Genomic DNA, 18925 nt, shown 5'->3' with positions numbered 1-18925 from the left:
TATTGATCAGTCATTGGTCAGTTATTGGCCAATGATCGGTCAGTGACTGGCCAATTATTGGTCAGTGATTGGTCAGTCATTGATCAGTGATTGGTCGGTCATTGGTCAGTGATAGCTCAGTCATTGATCAGTGATTGGTCAGTCATTGGTCAGTCATTGGTCAGTGATTGGTCAGTCATTGATCAGTGATTGGCCAAATATTGGTCAGTGATTGGTCAGTCATTGGTCAATGATCAGTCAGTGATTGGCCAATTATTGGTCAGTGATTGGCCAATTATTGGTCAGTGTTTGGTCAGTCATTGATCAGTGATTGGTCAGTCATTGATCAGTGATTGGTCAGTCATTGATCAGTGATTGGTCAGTGATTGGTCAGTCATTGGTCTGTCATTGATCAGTGATTGGCCAAGTATTGGTCAGTGATTGGTCAGTCATTGACAAGTGATTGGTCAGTCATTGGTCAATGATCAGTCAGTGACTGGCCAATTATTGGTCAGTGATTGGTCAGTCATTGATCAGTGATTGGCCAAGTATTGGTCAGTCATTGGTCAGTCATTGGTCAGTGACTGGCCAATTATTGGTCAGTGATTGGTCAGTGATTGGTCAGTGATTGGTCAGTCATTGGTCAGTGATTGGTCAGTCATTGATCAGTGATTGGTCAGTCATTGACCAGTGATTGGTCAGTCATTGATCAGTGATTGGTCAGTCATTGATCAGTGATTGGCCAAGTATTGGTCAGTCATTGGTCAGTGATAGCTCAGTCATTGATCAGTGATTGGTCAGTCATTGATCAGTGATTGGTCAGTCATTGGTCAGTGATCAGTGATTGGTCAGTGATTGGTCAGTCATTGATCAGTGATTGGCCAATTATTGGTCAGTGATTGGTCAGTCATTGATCAGTGATTGGTCAGTCATTGGTCAGTGATTGGTCAGTCATTGATCAGTGATTGGTCAGTCATTGGTCAGTGATAGCTCAGTCATTGATCAGTGATTGGTCAGTCATTGGTCAGTGATTGGTCAGTCATTGATCAGTGATTGGTCAGTCATTGGTCAGTGATTGGTCAGTGGATCAGGTGGCTCTTGGGTCAGCTGGGGGTCACTGGGTCACTCCCAAGGGTCATCCCGGGGTCACTCAGGGGTCACTTGGGTGGGGGAGGGGCTGAGTCCCCTGGGACCCCTCCCCCAGCCCTGGCCACCGTGAAAACGACGACAAAAACCCCAAACGTTCAATAATTACAAACTATTCAATAATTACAAACCATTTAATAATTACAAACCATTCAATAATTACAAACCACTCAGTAATTACAAACCACTCAATAATTACAAACCATTCAATAATTACAGACCGTTCAATAATTACAAACCATTCAATAATTACAAACCATTCAATAATTACAATAAACCAACACCGAGCTGGGACCCCCGAGTGTCCCCAACCCCGGGGCCGCCGTCCCTCCGTGTCCCCTCTGTCCTTGGCCACCGTCCGTCCCCGTGGTGGCCCTGGGAGGTGTCCCCAAGGTGTCCCCAGGTTCAGGACATGTCCCCGTGGTGTCCCCATGGTGTCCCCGAGGTGTCCCCGTGGTGTCCCCTGGCTCAGGACACATCCCAAAGGTGTCCCCAAGGTGTCCCCTTGTTCAGGACACGTCCCTGAGGTGTCCCCATGGTGTCCTTGATGTCCACAAGGTGTCTCTCGCTGTCCCCAGGCTCAGGACACATCCCAAAGGTGTCCTCAAGGTGTCCCCAAGGTGTCCCCAAGGTGTCCCCAGGCTCAGGACACGTCCCCATGGTGTCCTTGTGATGTCCCCATGATGTCCCCGAGGTGTCCCCAGGCTCAGGACACATCCCCATGGTGTCCTTGTGATGTCCCCATGGTGTCCCCGAGGTGTCTCCTTGCTGAGGACACATTCCCAAGGTGTCCCCAAGGTGTCCCCATGGTGTCCCCACGACGTCCCCTCGCTGTCCTCTGGCGTTTCCCACGCTGGCCACTGTGGCCACCAGGGCGCTGGCCCAGCTCTCCATGGTGGTGGCCCAGCTGTCCCCCATGGTGTCCCAGCTCTCCAGGATGGTGTCCCAGCTCTCCGTGGTGGTGGCCCTGCTGTCCCCCATGGTGGTGGCCCAGCTCTCCATGGTGGTGGCCCAGGTCCCCATGGTGGTGGCCCAGCTCTCTGTGGTGCTGGCCCAGCTCTCCACAATGGTGTCCCAGCTCTCCAGGATGTCCCAGCTCCTCGTGCTGGTGGCCCAGGTGTCCCCCATGGTGTCCCAGCTCTCCGTGGTGGTGGTCCCGCTGTCCCCCATGGTGGTGTCCCAGCTCCTCGCTGCGCTGTCCCAGCTCTCCGTGCTGGCCCCGCTGCCTCACCTGTCCGTCCTGCTGTCCGTGTGTCTGTCCCTGCCCCCGTCCGTCCTGTTGTCCATGCCCCTGTCCATGTCCCTGTCCATCCCCGTGTCCCTCCCCGTGTCCATGTGTCTGTCTGTCAGTCTGTCCCTCCCCGTGTCCCTCCTCGTGTCCGTGTGTCTGTCCCTGTCCATCCCCGTGTCCATCCTGTGTCCATCCCCGTGTCTGTGTGTCCGTCCTGTGTCTGTCTGTCTGTCTGTCCCTCCCGTGTCCCTCCCTGTGTCTGTGTGTCTGTCCCGGTCGTCAGTCTGTCCCTCCTCGTGTCCGTGTGTCTGTCCCTGTCCCTCAGTCTGTCCCTCCCCGTGTCCCTCAGTCTGTCCGTGTGTCTGTCCGTGTGTCCGTCGGTGCCGGGCCAGGTGCGAGCCGCGCTTGAAGCGCTTCCCGCAGGTGCGGCACAGGTGCGGTTCCAGCCCCGTGTGTCCGTGTGTCTGTCCCTGTCCCTCAGTCTGTCCATCCCCGTGTCTGTCAGTCTGTCCCTCCCCGTGTCCATCAGTCTGTCCGTGTGTCCGTCGGTGCCGGGCCAGGTGCGAGCCCCGTTTGAAGCGCTTCCCGCAGGTGCGGCACAGGTGCGGTTTCAGCTCCGTGTGCGCGATCCGGTGCCGCCGCAGGTAGGACAGGAAGGCGAAGCCCCGCCCACAGTCGGGGCAGCGGAACCGCCCGGGGGCGTGGTCGGAGCCGGGGGCGGGGCCAGGCTCGGGGGCGGGGCCCAGCAGCACCGTGTAGGGCAGGCCCTGGCTGTCAATCAACAGGAAGCGCCCAACCCCCGCGGGGGGGGAGGGGCTGGGGGCGGGGCCTGGGGGGCTGCGGGGGGAGAAAAAAGAGGGCGGGGCGGTCAGGGGGGCGGGGCCTGGGGGGGGGGGAGGGTCCCCTGGGGGTGTCGGGAATTGGGGGAGGGGCGGGAATTGAGGGGTCCCAATTGGGGGAGAGGGGGGTCCCAGGGGTGGGGGAGGGGCGATTTCGGGGGCTCCCGGGGGTGGGGGGGGGTCCCGAAATGGGGGAGGGGTCCCAGGATGGGGGAGGGGTCCCGAGGCCGATCTGGGATGGGGGAGGGGTCCCAGGATATGGGGGAGGGGTCCCGGCGGGGTTCCGGGATGTGGGGAGGGGTCCCGAGGGGGTCTCTGGGCAGGTTTGGGGGGTCCCTGGATTGGGGGAGGGGTCTCGGGGGTCCCGTTTCCGGTCCCGGGGGGTCCCCACCCCTCCCCCCGCCCCTCCCCCCCCCCGTACCTGGCGCTGCCCCGCATGGGGGTGGGGGAGGGGCGGGGAGGGGGCTCCGCGCGGCTCCGGAGGGGGCGGGGCCGGAGGGGGGCGTGGCCGGCGGGGGGGAGGGGCGGTCCCGCAGCGCGCGGGTCCGGCGGGAAACGGAGCCCGGAAAGGGGGGGAGCGGTGAGACCCCCGACCCAAAACGGCCCAAAATGACACCAAAACCACCCAAAAAACAGCGAGAGAACCCTCCAGAAAAACCCAGAAAAAAACTCAAAACAGCCAGGGAGCCTCAAAACCCCAAAAACAGCGAGGGAGCCCCAAAAATCCCCCCCAAAACCTCCCGGGACGCCCCCAAAAATCACCCAAAAACCCCAAAACCACAGCGGGACCGCCCAAAATACCCCAAAAACAGCGAGGGAGCCCCAAAAAAACCCAGAAATCCCCCCAAAAAACGAGGGAACCCCAAAAACCCCCAAAAATCTCCAGAGACCCCCCAAAAATCCAAAAAACAGCGCGAGATCCCCCCAAAGAACCCAAAAATCCTCAAAGAGGGCGGGACCCTCCCAAAAACCCTCAAAACCACCTAAAATTGGGGATTTGGTCCCCCCCGAGCCAGTTTTGGGGAGCGATGAAAACTTTCCCCCCTAAAAAAGGAAAGAAAGGGAAAAGAGAAAGAAAAGAGAAATGGAAAAGGAAGAAAAATGAGAAAAAATGGAGAAAAAAAGAAAAAAATGGGGGAAAAGGGGGAAAGAAAGGGAAAAAAGGGAAGAAAAAGTAAAAAAAGGAGGAGAAAAAAATTTTTCTTATAATTATTTTTATTTCCCTATTTTTTCCCCTTTAACTCGGGATTTTTTTCCCCATTTTTCTGGGAGTTTTTTACCCATTTTCCCAATTTTTCCCCCATTTCCCTCACTGTGACACCAACGGGGCTGGGTGGCCCTGCCAGTGACATCCCAAAAACCCCCAAAATCCCAAATTTCCCCGATTTTCCCCAATTCGGGGCTGCTCCCACCACGCATCCCAACATCCCAGAATCCCGAATTTTCCCATTTTCACCCAATTTTTCCTATTTTTCCCTTTTCCCGCAGTCTGGCATTCGCTGTGCAGTGTCCCCAACGTCCCCAGATCCCGATTTTCCCTACTTCCCCCGATTTTCCCAGTTTTTCCCAGTTTTTTTCCCAATTTTTCCATATTTTCCCATTGTTTCTCCTCCTTGTAAGAAAGGCCCCAAAATCGGGGCATCCTCAAATCCTCCCCAAATGCCGTCCCAGAACCCCCCCAGATCCCCCGGCCTCACTCCGGGGCTCCCCTCCAGGGAATTTTGAGGCAAAAACCGAAAAAATGGGCAAAAATCCCCCTAGAAGGGAAATCCCGCGAGATTCGGGTTCCGCGCGAGATTTCTCGCGGCCGCCAGGGGGCGCCATCGCCGCTCGCGGTTCCCGCCAAAACGGTCCTGAGGTGAAAGGGGCGGAGCCAGCAGAGAAAGGGGCGGAGAACACAGAAGAAAAAAGGCGGGGTCAACAGCAGGGGGCGGGGCGCAAAGAGAAAGAGGCGGGGCCACACCGGAGGGGGCGGGGCCAACCGGAGGGCCTGGTTTTACCGGGGACGGTCGCCGGAAGTTGAGCGGCCCCCTGTGGAAGTGACGTAGGAGAGCTGAGGGGGTCTGAGCAGGGACGGGAAGGGGCGAAAAGTGACGGAAAGCGGCGGAAAGTGCCGGGAACGGGAGAGAATCGGGAAGCGGCGAACGGGAACGGGAGAGAATCGGAACGGCGGCGGACGGCGACCGGAAACGGAAAGCGCCGAGCGCGGCCGGAAAGCGCCGAACGGAGGCGGAAATCGGCGGAAATACCCGAGCAGTGCCGGAAATCAGCGAGCACCATCGGAAAAACCCGAGCGGTGACGGAAAGGCCCCGAAGCTGCGACGGAAAGCGCCGAGCGCGGCCCGAGCGGCGCCGGAAGTGGCCGAGCGCGGCCGGAAGTGGCCGAGCGCAGCCGAGCGCGGACGGAGCCGCCGCGGCCTGAGCGCGGCCCGGGAGAGGAGCGGGAGGCGGCACCGGGAGCGGCCCCGAGGCACCGCGAGGGCTCGGCCAGGGCTCGGCCAGCGCCGCCATGTCCGACTTCGACGAGTTCGAGCGGCAGCTGAACGAGAACAAGCAAGGTACCGGCCCCGCCCCCCCCCCCCTCCGCGCCTCACGGGGCGACCCCGGCGTGAGGGGATGGGGGGGGGGGGAGGGGGCGCTGCCCTCAGGTACAGGCCACGCCCCCCGCCCCTCCCCCGCCGCGTGCTTGGGGGGGGGTTCGACTTCGGGACCCCCCCTCAATTCGGGGTTCCCCCAAATCGGAGCCCCCTCCTCAATTTGTGCTCCCGCCTTTTTGAGTCTCTGCTCAATTTTGGGGTTTCCCCAGTTTTGGGGGTTTTGGCCGCCGCTTAATTTTGGGGACCCCCAGTTGGGAGCCCCCTCCTCAACTTGCGGTTCTCTCCATTTTGATCTCCCCCTCAATTTGGGGGTTCCTCAGATTTTGGCGGTTTTAGCCCCCCCTCAGTTTGGGGTTCCCCAGTTTGGAGCCCCCCCCTCAATTTGGGGTTTCCTCAATTTGGGGTCCCCCCAATTTTTAATTCCTCTCAATTCGGGGTCCTCCCAAATTTCGGGGTTCCCCAAATTTGGAGTCCCCCCTTAAATTTTGAGGTTCTCTCCATTTTTGACCCCTTTCTCAATTTTGGGGTCCCACTTCGTTACCCCTCCTCAATTTGGGGTCCCCACGTTTTTGAACCCCCCACCCCCAAATGGATCCCCCCAGTTTTGGGTTTGATTTGGGGCAATTCTGGGGCGGTTCGGGGTTATTTTGGGGGGTATTTGGGGTAATCTTGGGGAGAATTTGGGGTAATTTTGGGGAGAATTTGGGGGGAGTTTCCGGGGTTGTTTAGGGGGGAATTCGGTGTTTTTTTGGGGGGAATTTGGGAGGAATTTGGGGTTAATTTGGGGGAACTTGGGGTTATTTTAGGACTCTGTTTTTTGGGTTTTTTTTGAATTTATTGGGGTTTTTTTGGATTTTTAAGCCCACTTTTCCCTATTTGCCAGAGCACGACATGGAGAACTGGGTGGTTTGGGGTTGCTTTGGGGCTCATTTTAGTGTTTTCGCTTTTTTTTAAGTTTTATTTAGTTATTGTGTCTTTTCAATTTTTTTTCATTTTTTGGGGATTTTTTTTGCTCTTTTTTTTTGTATGTTTTTTATTTTTGTTTTATTTTTTGAGCTCTTTCCCACAGCGTGACAAGGAGAACCGAGTGGTCTGGGGTTATTTCAGGAATTTTCTTTTGGGGCTTATTTTCTTTATTATTTTTTTTAGTTTTTTTAGTTAAAGTTATTTTTTGATTTTTAAGATTTTTTTAACCCTTTTTTGGCCATTTCCAGAGCGTGACAAGGAGAACCGAGCGGTCCGGGATTATTTCAGGACTCTGCTTTTGGGCCTTCTTTTCTCTTTTTTTTTAGTTTTTTTTTTTTCCCCTTTTTAAAAATTCTTGGGGTATTTTTAAAGTTATTTTTCAATTTTTTAATAATTTTTTAACCCTTTTCTTTGCCCGTTCCCCAGAGCGTGACAAGGAGAACCGAGCGGTCTGGGGTTGTTTCAGGACTCTGGGGCTTCTTTTATTTTTTTTTTTTTTTTTTTTAGTTTTTTTTTTTTTTAAATTTTTGGGGGCTTTTTAAAGTTATTTTTCAATTTTTTAATAATTTTTTAACCCTTTTTTTGCCCGTTTCCAGAGCGTGACAAGGAGAACCGAGTGGTCCAGGATTATTTCAGGACTCTGCTTTTGGGCTTTCTTTTCTTTTTTTTTTTAGGGTTTTTTTTTTAATTTTTGGGGTATTTTAAAAGTTATTTTTCAATTTTTTAATAATTTTTTAACCCTTTTCTTTCCCGTTTCCAGAGCGTGACAAGGAGAACCGAGCGGTCTGGGGTTGTTTCAGGACTCTGGGGCTTCTTTTATTTTTTTAAATTTTTTTTATTTTTATTTTTTTTTTTTTTTTAATTTTTGGGGTGTTTTTAAAGTTATTTTTCAATTTTTTAATAATTTTTTAACCCTTTTTTGGCTGTTGCCCAGAGCGTGACAAGGAGAACCGGCACCGCAAGCGCTCCCACAGCCGCTCCCGCAGCCGTGACCGCAAACGGCGCAGCCGCTCCCGGGAGAGGCGGAACCGTGACCAGAGGAGCGTCAGCCGCGACCGACGGCGCCGCAGGTACGGGGGGACATTGGGGACACACCTGGGACACACCTGGGGCATTGGGGACACACTGGGGACAGCCCGGGGCAATGGCAGCAGCCGCTCCCGGGAGAGGCGGAACCGCGACCAGCGCAGTGTGAGCAGGGACCGACGGCGCCGCAGGTACATTGGGGACAGTGGGACATACCTGGGACACACCTGGGACACACCTGGGGGACATAGGGACACACCTGGGACATAGGGACACATTGGGGACAGCCCGGGGCAATGGCAGCAGCCGCTCCCGGGAGAGGCGGAACCGCGACCAACGGAGTGTCAGCCGCGACCGACGGCGCCGCAGGTACACTGGGGACACACCTGGGACACACCTGGGGACAGTGTGATACACCTGGGGACATTGGGGACACATTGGGGACACAGCGGGGCAGAGGTGGAACCGCGACCAGAGGAGCGTCAGCAGGGACCGACGGCGCCGCAGGTACATGGGGGACAGTGTGATACACCTGGGACATGGGGACACATTGGGGACACACTGGGGCAATGGCAGCAGCCGCTCCCGGGAGAGGAGGAACCGCGACCAGCGGAGTGTGAGCAGGGACCGACGGCGCCGCAGGTACGGGGGGACATTGGGGACACACCTGGGACACACCTGGGATACACCTGGGACACACCTGGGACAGTGTGATACACCTGGGACACACCTGGGACACACCTGGGACACACCTGGGACATTGGGGACACATTGGGGACACAGCGGGGACACAGCGGGGCAATGGCAGCAGCCGCTCCCGGGAGAGGCGGAACCGCGACCAGAGGAGCGTCAGCCGCGACCGACGGCGCCGCAGGTACGGGGGGACACACCTGGGACACACCTGGGACAGTGTGATACACCTGGGACACACCTGGGACACACCTGGGACACACCTGGGACAGTGTGACACACCTGGGACATGGGGACACATTGGGGACACATTGGGGCAATGGCAGCCGCTCCCGGGAGAGGCGGAACCGCGACCAGAGGAGCGTCAGCCGCGACCGACGGCGCCGCAGGTACATTGGGGACAGTGTGACACACCTGGGACACACCTGGGACACACCTGGGACACACCTGGGGGACATGGGGACACATTGGGGACAGCCCGGGGCAATGGCAGCAGCCGCTCCCGGGAGAGGCGGAACCGCGACCAACGCAGTGTGAGCAGGGACCGACGGCGCCGCAGGTACGGGGGGACACACCTGGGACACACCTGGGACACACCTGGGACACACCTGGGGCATTGGGGACACATTGGGGACACACTGGGGACACACCAGGGCAATGGCAGCCGCTCCCGGGAGAGGAGGAACCGCGACCAACGCAGTGTGAGCAGGGACCGACGGCGCCGCAGGTACGGGGGGACATTGGGGACATTGGGGACACACCTGGGACACACCTGGGACATTGGGGACACACCTGGGGCACACCTGGGGGACATGGGGACACATTGGGGACAGCCCGGGGCAATGGCAGCAGCCGCTCCCGGGAGAGGCGGAACCGCGACCAGAGGAGTGTGAGCAGGGACCGACGGCGCCGCAGGTACGGGGGGACACACCTGGGACACACCTGGGGACAGTGTGACACACCTGGGGCAGTGTGATACACCTGGGGACATTGGGGACACACCTGGGGCACATCTGGGGCAGTGTGACACACCTGGGACACACCTGGGACACACCTGGGGACAGTGGGACACACCTGGGACACACCTGGGACACACCTGGGACACACCTGGGACACACCTGGGGCATTGGGGACACATTGGGGACAGCCCGGGGCAATGGCAGCAGCCGCTCCCGGGAGAGGAGGAACCGTGACTAGCAGGTACGGCGACACCTTGGGGACACACCTGGGACATTGGGGACACACTGAGGATATTGGGGACACACCTGGGACACACCTGGGGGACACCTGGGGACAGTGTGATACACCTGGGGGACATAGGGACACATTGGGGGCACATTGGGGACACACCTGGGGACATTGGGGACACACTGGGGACATTGGGGACACACTGGGGACACACCTGGGACATTGGGGACACACTGGGGACATTGGGGACACACCTGGAACAGCCTGGGGCAATGGGGACATTGGGGGTATCAGGGACACATTGGGGACACCCTGGGGACATTGGGAGGACATTGGGGACACTTTGAAGACCCTGGAGACACTTTGGGGACACTTTGAGGATATTGGGGTTACCTTGGGGACACTTTGGGGACATCTTGAGGACCTCAGGGACACTTTGGAGACACTTTGGGGACATTTTGGGGACATTTTGGGGACACCTTGGGGACACTGTGGGGGTGCCACCCCCTCTAAACCCCCTCCCCCCCCCACAGGTCACCCCTGAGCCTCTCGGGACCCCTGAGGTGAGAACGGGGAGATTTGGGGGATTTTGGGGGATTTGGGGATTTTGGGGATTTTTTTGGTTTTTTTGTGGGATTTTTTTGGTTTTTGGTTTTTTGTTTTTTGGGGTTTTTTGGTGATTTGGTGATTTTTTGGGGTGTTTTTGGGTGATTTTGGGGTATTTTGGGTGATTTGGATATTTTTTTGGGTGTTTTGGGTGATTTTTTTGGGGTGTTTTTGGGGTGATTTGGATGATTTTTTTAGGGTGGTTTTGGGTTATTTTTTAGGGTGTTTTTGGGGTGGATTTGGGTGATTTTTTGAGGTATTTTGGGGTGATTTGGGTGATTTTTTTGGGGTATTTTTGGGTGATTTGGGTGATTTTTTTGGGGTATTTTTGGGGTGATTTGGGTGATTTTTTTGGGGTGTTTTGGGGTGGATTTCGGTGATTTTTTGGGGTGTTTTGGGGGTATTTTGGGGGCTGATTTCTGCAGCCCCCTCCCCAATTCCCCCCCTTGCCCCTCCCCAGCCGCTCCCCCCGGCACGAGAAAAAGAAGAAAATCCGGAAATATTGGGATGTGCCCCCCCCCGGCTTCGAGCACATCACCCCCATGCAGTACAAGGCCATGCAGGGTGAGAGACCCCTCCCCAAATTCAGCCAGACCCACAAGGGACCCCCCAAATCCCCCCCAGACCCACCTGGGACCCCCAATTCCCCCCCAGACCCACAGGGAACCCCCAAATCCCCCCCAAACCCATAGGGACCCCCCAAATCCCCCCAGCCTCGAGCACAAGCCATGCAGGGTAACCCCCCCAAATCACCCGGCCGCTGGACCCCAAATCCCCCAATCCCCCCAAACCCCACAGGGAATCCCCAAATCCCCCCCAAATCCCCCCCAGACCCCAGGGACCCCCCAAATCCCCCCCAAACCCCACAGGGACCCCCAAATCCCCCCCAAGACCCCCCCAGCCTCAAGCACAAGGCCATGCAGGGTGAGAGACCCCTCCCCAAATTCACCCAGACCCACAGGGACCCCCCAAATCCCCCCGACCCACAGGGACCCCCCAAATCCCCCCCAGCCTCGAGCACAAGCCAGCAGGGAGAACCCCCCCAAATTCCACCCAGACCCACAGAGACCCCCCAAATCCCCCCCAAATCCCACAGGGACCCCCCAAATCCCCCCCAACCCCACAGGGACCCCCCAAATCCCCCCCAGCCTCGAGCACAAGGCCATGCAGGGTGAGAGACCCCTCCCCAAATTCACCCTGGCTGCTGAGCCCCAGACCCACAGGGAACCCCCAAATCCCCCCAACAGCCCATACCCCCAATAACCCATCCAGGACCCCAGACCCCCTCAGGACCCCCCAGAACCCCCTCAGGACCCCCATAAACCCCCATAACCCCCTGTTTAACCCTTTCAGCCGCGGGTCAGATCCCGGCCACGGCCCTGCTGCCCACCATGACCCCCAATGACCCCCAATAACCCATCCCAGAGACCCCAGACCCCCATAACCCCCCATAAACCCCTATAAATCCCGTTCCAGCCGCGGGTCAGATCCCGGCCACGGCCCTGCGGCCCACCAATAACCCCCCAATACCCCCCAATGACCCCCAATAACCCATCCCAGAGACCCCAGACCCCCTCAGGACCCCCATAACCCCCATAAACCCCTGTTTAACCCTTTCAGCCACGGGTCAGATCCCGGCCACGGCCCTGCTGCCCACCATGACCCCAAATAACCCCCAATGACCCCCCATAACCCATCCCAGGGACCCCAGACCCCCTCAGGACCCCCATAAATCCCTGTTTATCCCCGTTTCAGCCGCGGGTCAGATCCCGGCCACGGCCCTGCTGCCCACCATGACCCCCCATAGCCCCCCAATGACCCCCCAAACAGCCCATAACCCCCCAATAACCCATCCCAGGGACCCCAGACCCCCTCAGGACCCCCATAACCCCCATAACCCCCTCATAACCCCCGTTTAACCCTTTCAGCCGCGGGTCAGATCCCAGCCACGGCCCTGCTGCCCACCATGACCCCCCATAACCCCCCAATAACCCATCTCAGGACCCCAGACCCCCTCAGGACCCCATAATCCCCCAGACCCCCTCAATAACCCCCATTTCCCCCCGTTTTAGCCGCGGGTCAGATCCCGGCCACGGCCCTGCTGCCCACCATGACCCCCGACGGCCTGGCCGTCACCCCCACGCCGGTGCCCGTGGTCGGCAGCCAAATGACGCGGCAGGCGCGGCGCCTCTACGTGGGCAACATCCCTTTTGGCATCACTGAGGTGATTTGGGGTGAATTCTGGGGGTTTTGGGGTTTGGGGGCGCCTCTACGTGGGCAACATCCCCTTTGGGATTACCGAGGTGATTTGGGGTGATTTATGGGGATTTTGGGGTTTGGGGCGCCTCTACGTGGGCAACATCCCCTTCGGCATCACCGAGGGATTTGGGGTGATTTTGGGGTTTTGGGGTTTGGGGCGCCTCTACGTGGGCAACATCCCCTTTGGCATTACTGAGGTGATTTGGGGTGATTTGGGGTGATTTATGGGGATTTTGGGGTTTGGGGGCGCCTCTACGTGGGCAACATCCCCTTCGGGATCACCGAGGTGATTTGGGGTGATTTCTGGGGGTTTTGGGGATTTGGGGTTTTGGGGCGCCTCTACGTGGGCAACATCCCCTTCGGCATTACCGAGGTGATTTGGGGTGATGGATTTGGGTTTTGGGTTTTGGGTTTGGGGCGCCTCTACGTGGGCAACATCCCCTTTGGGATTACCGAGGTGATTTGGGGTGAATTCTGGGGATTTTGGGGTTTATTCAGGGTTTGGGGGCGCCTCTACGTGGGCAACATCCCCTTCGGCATCACCGAGGTACCACGGCGAAATTTGGGGTGAATTCTGGGGATTTTGGGGCTCCTCTATGTGGGCAACATCCCCTTCAGGATTACTGAGGTGATTTGGGGTGAATTCTGGGGATTTTGGGGTGAATTCTGGGGATTTTGGGGTTTATTTAGGGTTATTTCTGGGGTTTTGGGGCGCCTCTACGTGGGCAACATCCCCTTTGGGATTACCGAGGTGATTTGGGGTGATTTATGGGGATTTTGGGGTTTTTTATGGGGCTTTTGGGGTAGTTTGGGGGTTTTGGGGTTATTTATGGGGATTTTGGGGTTTATTTCCTGTTTTTGATCCAAAATTTCTTTGCTCCCCAAACCCCCGAATTTCCCCGATTCTGACTCCAAAAATTCCCCTTTTCCCTCCCCAAACCCCCAAATTTCCCCATTTCTGACCCAAACCTGGTGTTTTTTTCATCCCGAATTTCCCGTTTCTGACCCAAAATCCCATTTCTCTCCCCGAATTCCCCGTTTCTGACCCAAAATCCCATTTTCTCTCCCCGAATTCCCCGTTTCTGACCCAAAATCCCATTTTCTCTCCTGGAATTTCCCCGTTTCTGACCCAAAATCCCATTTCTCTCCCCGAATTCCCCGTTTCTGACCCAAAATCCCATTTCTCTCCCCGAATTCCCCGTTTCTGACCCAAAATCCCATTTCTCTCCCCGAATTCCCCGTTTCTGACCCAAAATCCCATTTTCTCCTGGAATTTCTCCGTTTCTGGCCCAAACCTGGTGGTTTTTTTGTCCCGAATTCCCCATTTCTGACCCAAAATCCCATTTTTCTCTCTGAATTCCCCGTTTCTGACCCAAAATCCCATTTTCTCCCGGAATTCCCCGTTTCTGACCCAAAATCTCCGTTTTTTCCCCCAGGAGGCGATGATGGATTTCTTCAACGCCCAGATGCGCCTGGGGGGGCTGACCCAGGCCCCCGGGAACCCCGTGCTGGCCGTGCAGATCAACCAGGACAAGAACTTCGCCTTCCTCGAGGTGCTTTTGGGGCCAGTTCGGGGCAATTTGGGAAATTCGGGGTTTTGGGGGGAATTTGGGGTGAATTTGAGGGGTTTTGGTGCAATCTGGGAGGGCTTTCCTGCCCCATTCCTGACCCATTTTTGTGCTTTTTCCCCGTTTCTGACCCATTTTTGGGTTCCCAGCCCCATTCCTGCCCCAATTTTGTGTTCCTGCCCCATTTTTGATCTCCTATCCTATTTCAGACCCATTTTTGTGTTTTCCTGCCCCAATTTTGTGTTTTCCTGCCCCATTTTTGGGTTCCCAGCCCCATTCCTGCCCCATTTTTGTGTTTTCCTGTCCCATTTTTGGGTTCCCAGCCTCATTTTTGGTCTCCTGCCCCATTCCTGACCCATTTTTGGGTTTCCAGCCCCATTTTTGTTTTCCCACATGCAGTTTTTGATTCCTGCCCCATTCCTGACCCGTTTTTGTGCATTTTTCCCCCATTCCTGACCCGTTTTTGTGCGTTTTCCTAGTTTTTGTGCATTTCCCCCATTCCTGCCCCGTTTTTGTGCATTTTCCCCATTCCTGACCCATTTTTGTGCTTTTTCCCCCCATTCCTGACCCATTTTTGTGCATTTTTCCCCCATTCCTGACCCGTTTTTGTGCATTTTCCCCCATTCCTGCCCCGTTTTTGTGCATTTTTCCCCCATTCCTGACCCGTTTTTGTGCTTTTTCCCCCATTCCTGACCCGTTTTTGTGCTTTTTCCCCCATTCCTGACCCGTTTTTGTGCATTTTCCCCCGTTCCTGACCCGTTTTTGTGCGTTTTCCTCGTTTTTGTGCATTTTGCCCCCATTCCCGACCCGTTCTTGTGCGTTTTTCCCCCATTCCTGCCCCATTTTTGTGCTTTTTCCCCCATTCCTGACCCGTTTTTGTGCGTTTTTTGCCCGTTCCTGACCCGTTTTTGTGGTTTTTGGCCCCAGTTCCGCTCGGTGGACGAGACCACGCAGGCCATGGCGTTCGACGGCATCATCTTCCAGGGGCAGTCGCTCAAGATCCGGCGGCCCCACGATTACCAACCCCTGCCTGGGATGTCTGAGAATCCTTCGGTCTATGTGCCCGGTGAGAGCCCCAAAATCCCCTGAAATTACCCCAAAAATACCCTGAAAATATCCCTGAAATCACCCCAAAAATATCCCTGAAATCAGCCCAAAATCAGCCCCAACCCCTGCCTGGCATGTCCGAGAACCCCTCGGTCTATGTGCCCGGTAAATCACCCAAAATCACCCCAAATTACCCCAAAATCACTGCAGAAATACTCCTAAAATAACCCCCAAATTACCCTGAAATCACCCCAAAATCACCCCAAAATCACTGCAAAAATATCCCTGAAATCACCCCAAAATCACCCCAAAAATATCCCTGAAATCACCCCAAAAATCACCCTGAAATCAGCCCAAAAATCCCCTCAAAAATCCACCCGAAATTTCCCAAATATCCTCCCAAAAACCACCCCAAAAATCTCTTTAAAATTCCCCAAAAATCAGGGGTGCTCCCAAGTTTTGGGGGGAATTTTGGGGTTCCAGGTGGGAATTTTGGGGTTTTTTGGCCTTTTCCAGGTGTGAATTTTGGGTTTCCAGGTGTGAATTTTGGGGTTCCAGGTGTGAATTTGGGGTTCCAGGTGTGAATTTTGGGTTTCCAGGTGTAAATTTTGGGTTTCCAGGTGTGAATTTTCAGGTTCCAGATGTGAATTTTGGGTTTCCATGTGTGAATTTTGGGTTTCCAGGTGTGAATTTTGGGTTCCAGGTGTGAATTTTGGGGTTCCAGGTGTGAATTTTGGGTTTCCAGATGTGAATTTTGGGTTTCCAGGTGTAAATTTTGGGTTTCCAGGTGTGCATTTGGGGTTCCAGGTGTGAATTTTGGGTCTCCAGGTGTGAATTTTGGGTTTCTAGATGTGAATTTCAATGTTTCAGGTGTGAATTTTGGGGTTCCAGGTGTAAATTTTGAGGTTCCAGGTGTGAATTTTGGGGTTCCAGGTGTGAATTTTGGGGTTCCAGGTGTGGATTTTGGGGTTCCAGGATGGGATTTTGGGGTTCCAGGTGTGAATTTTGGGTTTCCAGGTGTGAATTTTGGGGTTCCAGGTGTGAATTTTGGGTTTCCAGGTGTGAATTTTGGGTTTCCAGGTGTGAATTTTGGGTTTCCAGGTGTGAATTTTGGGTTTCCAGGTGTGAATTTTGGGTTTCCAGGTGTGAATTTTGGGTTTTTTTGGCCTTTTCCAGGTGTGGTGTCCACGGTGGTCCCGGACTCCGCCCACAAACTCTTCATTGGGGGCCTCCCCAATTACCTGAACGACGACCAGGTGAGGGGGGAGCCCCAAAATCCACCAAAAATTCCCCAAAATCCCCCAAAAAATCCCATCCTGTAAATTGGGGAGGAGACCCCAAATCCCCCAAAAATCCCCCCAAAAAATCCCATCCCATAAATCTGGGGAGGAGTCTCCAAAATCCTTCAAATTCCCCAAAAAATCCCATCCCTTAAACTGGGGAGGAGACCCCAAATCCCCCAAAAATCCCCTTTCCAAAATTGGGGGAAGAGACCCCAAAATTCTCAAAAATCCCCCCAAAAATCCCGTCCTTTTAATTTGTGGAGGAGCTCCCAAATTCCCCAAAAATCCCCAAAAAATCCTCCAAAAAATCCCATTCCTTAAATTGGGGAGAAGCCCCAAAATTCCCCAAAATTCCCTTAAATTCCCCTAAAAAGCTCCATCCCTTAAACGGAGAAGAAAACCCCAAATTCCCCAAAAATCCCATTTCAAAAATTGGGGGAAGAGACCCCAAAATCTCCAAAAATCCCCCAAAAATCCCATCCCATAAATCTGGGGAGGAGACCCCAAAATCTTCAAAATTCCTCAAAAATTCCCGTCCTTTTAATTGTGGGGGAAACCCCAAATTCCCCAAAAATTCCATCCTTTAAATCTGGGGATCCCAACCCCAAAATCGTCAAAATTCCTCAAAAATTCCCGTTCTTTTAATTGTGGGGGAAACCCCAAATTCCCCAAAAATCCCCCCAAAAATCCCCCCAAAAATTCCATCCTTTAAATCTGGGGAGGAGACCCCAAAATCTTCAAAATTCCTCAAAAATTCCCATTCTTTTAATTGTGGAGGAAACCCCAAATTCCCAAAAATTCCATCCTTTAAATCTGGGGAGGAGACCCCAAAATCTTCAAAATTCCCCAAAAATTTCCGTCCTTTTAATTGTGGGGGAAACCCCAAATTCCCCAAAATCCCCCAAAAATCCCCCCAAAAATTCCATCCTTTAAATCGTGGGAGGAGATCCCAAAATCTTCCAAATGGCCCCAAAATTCCCATCCTGTAAATGAGGGGAGGAGACCCCAAAATCCCCAAAAATCCCCAAAAATCCCCCCAAAATTCCCCAAACGGAGCTGAAATCGGGGAACGGGACCGGATCCATTGGGACCCCCGGGGTGTTCGCAGATCCCGGGGGTGTTCCCGGCCCCAAAATGCCCTAAATTCGCCCCAAATTGACCCAAAATTCCCGAAATTCCGCAGGTGAAGGAGCTGCTGACGTCCTTCGGGCCCCTCAAGGCTTTCAACCTGGTCAAGGACAGCGCGACCGGGCTGAGCAAGGGCTACGCCTTCTGCGAGTACGTGGACATCAACGTCACTGACCAGGTACTAAATACACCCAAAAACTGCCCTGAAATGGGCCCAAAAATGGCCCAAAAACTGCCCAAAAATGGCCCAAAAACTGCCCAAAAAACTGCTCAAAAATGGCCCAAAAATGGCCAAAATCTGCCCCGGGGCTGAGCAAGGGCTGCGCCTTCTGCGAGTACGTGGACATCAACGTCACTGACCAGGTAATGAAACACACCTGAAACTGCCCAAAATCTGCCCAAAATCTGCTCAAAAAACTGCTCAAAAATGGCCCAAAAACTGCCCAAAAAACGGCTGAAAAATGGCCCAAAAATGGCCCAGAAACTGCCCCAAATCTGCCCCGGGGCTGAGCAAGGGCTGCGCCTTCTGCGAGTACGTGGACATCAATGTCACTGACCAGGTAATGAAACACACCTGAAACTGCCCAAAATCTGCCCAAAATCTGCCCAAAACCTGCCCAAAAACTGCCAAACAAACGGCTTAAAAATGGCCCAAAAACTGCCCCAAATCTGCCCCGGGGCTGAGCAAGGGCTGCGCCTTCTGCGAGTACGTGGACATCAACGTCACTGACCAGGTAATGAAACAAAACTGCCCAAAATCTGCTCAAAAACTGCCCAAAAACTGCCCAAAAACTGCTCAAAAACTGCCCAAAAAACTGCTTAAAAATGGCCCAAAAATCTGCTCAAAAATGGCCCAAAAAACTGCCCAGAAACTGCCCCAAATCTGCCCCGGGGCTGAGCAAGGGCTGCGCCTTCTGCGAGTACGTGGACATCAACGTCACTGACCAGGTACCAAATACACCTGAAATAGCCCAAAAATGGCCCAAAAACTGCCCAAAAATCTGCTCAAAAATGGCCCAAAAACTGCCCAAAAATCTGCTCAAAAATGGCCCAAAAAACGGCTTAAAAATGGCCCAAAAAATGGCCAAAAACTGTCCCCGGGCTGAGCAAGGGCTGCGCCTTCTGCGAGTACGTGGACATCAACGTCACTGACCAGGTACTAAATACACCCAAAATGTGCCCAAAAATGGCCCAAAAATGGCCCAAAAACTGCCCAAAAAACTGCTCAAAAATGGCCCAAAAATGGCCCAGAAACTGCCCCAAATCTGCCCCGGGGCTGAGCAAGGGCTGCGCCTTCTGCGAGTACGTGGACATCAACGTCACTGACCAGGTACTAAATACACCCAAAATGTGCCCAAAAATGGCCCAAAAA

The 18925-nt window shown here is 54.6% G+C and overlaps 2 protein-coding genes across 2 annotated transcripts; one reads left to right on the top strand and one right to left on the bottom strand.

The window, feature by feature from the left end:
* Positions 1–2670: 2670 nt before the first annotated feature.
* On the bottom strand, positions 2671–5706 carry LOC135441727 (zinc finger protein 580-like; the record flags this gene model as incomplete). The annotated part of the gene is made up of 2 exons (XM_064701269.1): positions 5445–5706; positions 2671–3239 (listed from the first exon to the last, which is right to left on the bottom strand). Coding segments are annotated over exons 1-2 (831 nt in total), but the record flags the coding sequence as incomplete, so codon positions are not given.
* Positions 5164–17866, top strand: U2AF2 (U2 small nuclear RNA auxiliary factor 2). Its single transcript, XM_064701267.1, has 9 exons — positions 5164–5753; positions 7693–7828; positions 10196–10225; positions 10729–10832; positions 12341–12492; positions 13964–14080; positions 15023–15161; positions 16319–16398; positions 17609–17866. Exons 1-9 carry the CDS (start codon positions 5705–5707, stop codon positions 17864–17866), a joined length of 1065 nt encoding a protein of 354 aa, XP_064557337.1. The 5' UTR covers positions 5164–5704.
* Positions 17867–18925: the final 1059 nt, after the last annotated feature.

Source organism: Zonotrichia leucophrys, unplaced genomic scaffold (genome assembly GCF_028769735.1).
Source record: "Zonotrichia leucophrys gambelii isolate GWCS_2022_RI unplaced genomic scaffold, RI_Zleu_2.0 Scaffold_453_41110, whole genome shotgun sequence".
NCBI classification, from domain to species: domain Eukaryota; kingdom Metazoa; phylum Chordata; class Aves; order Passeriformes; family Passerellidae; genus Zonotrichia; species Zonotrichia leucophrys.
Note: the sequence above shows the minus strand (reverse complement) of the source record. Positions and strands in the feature narration are given on the sequence as shown.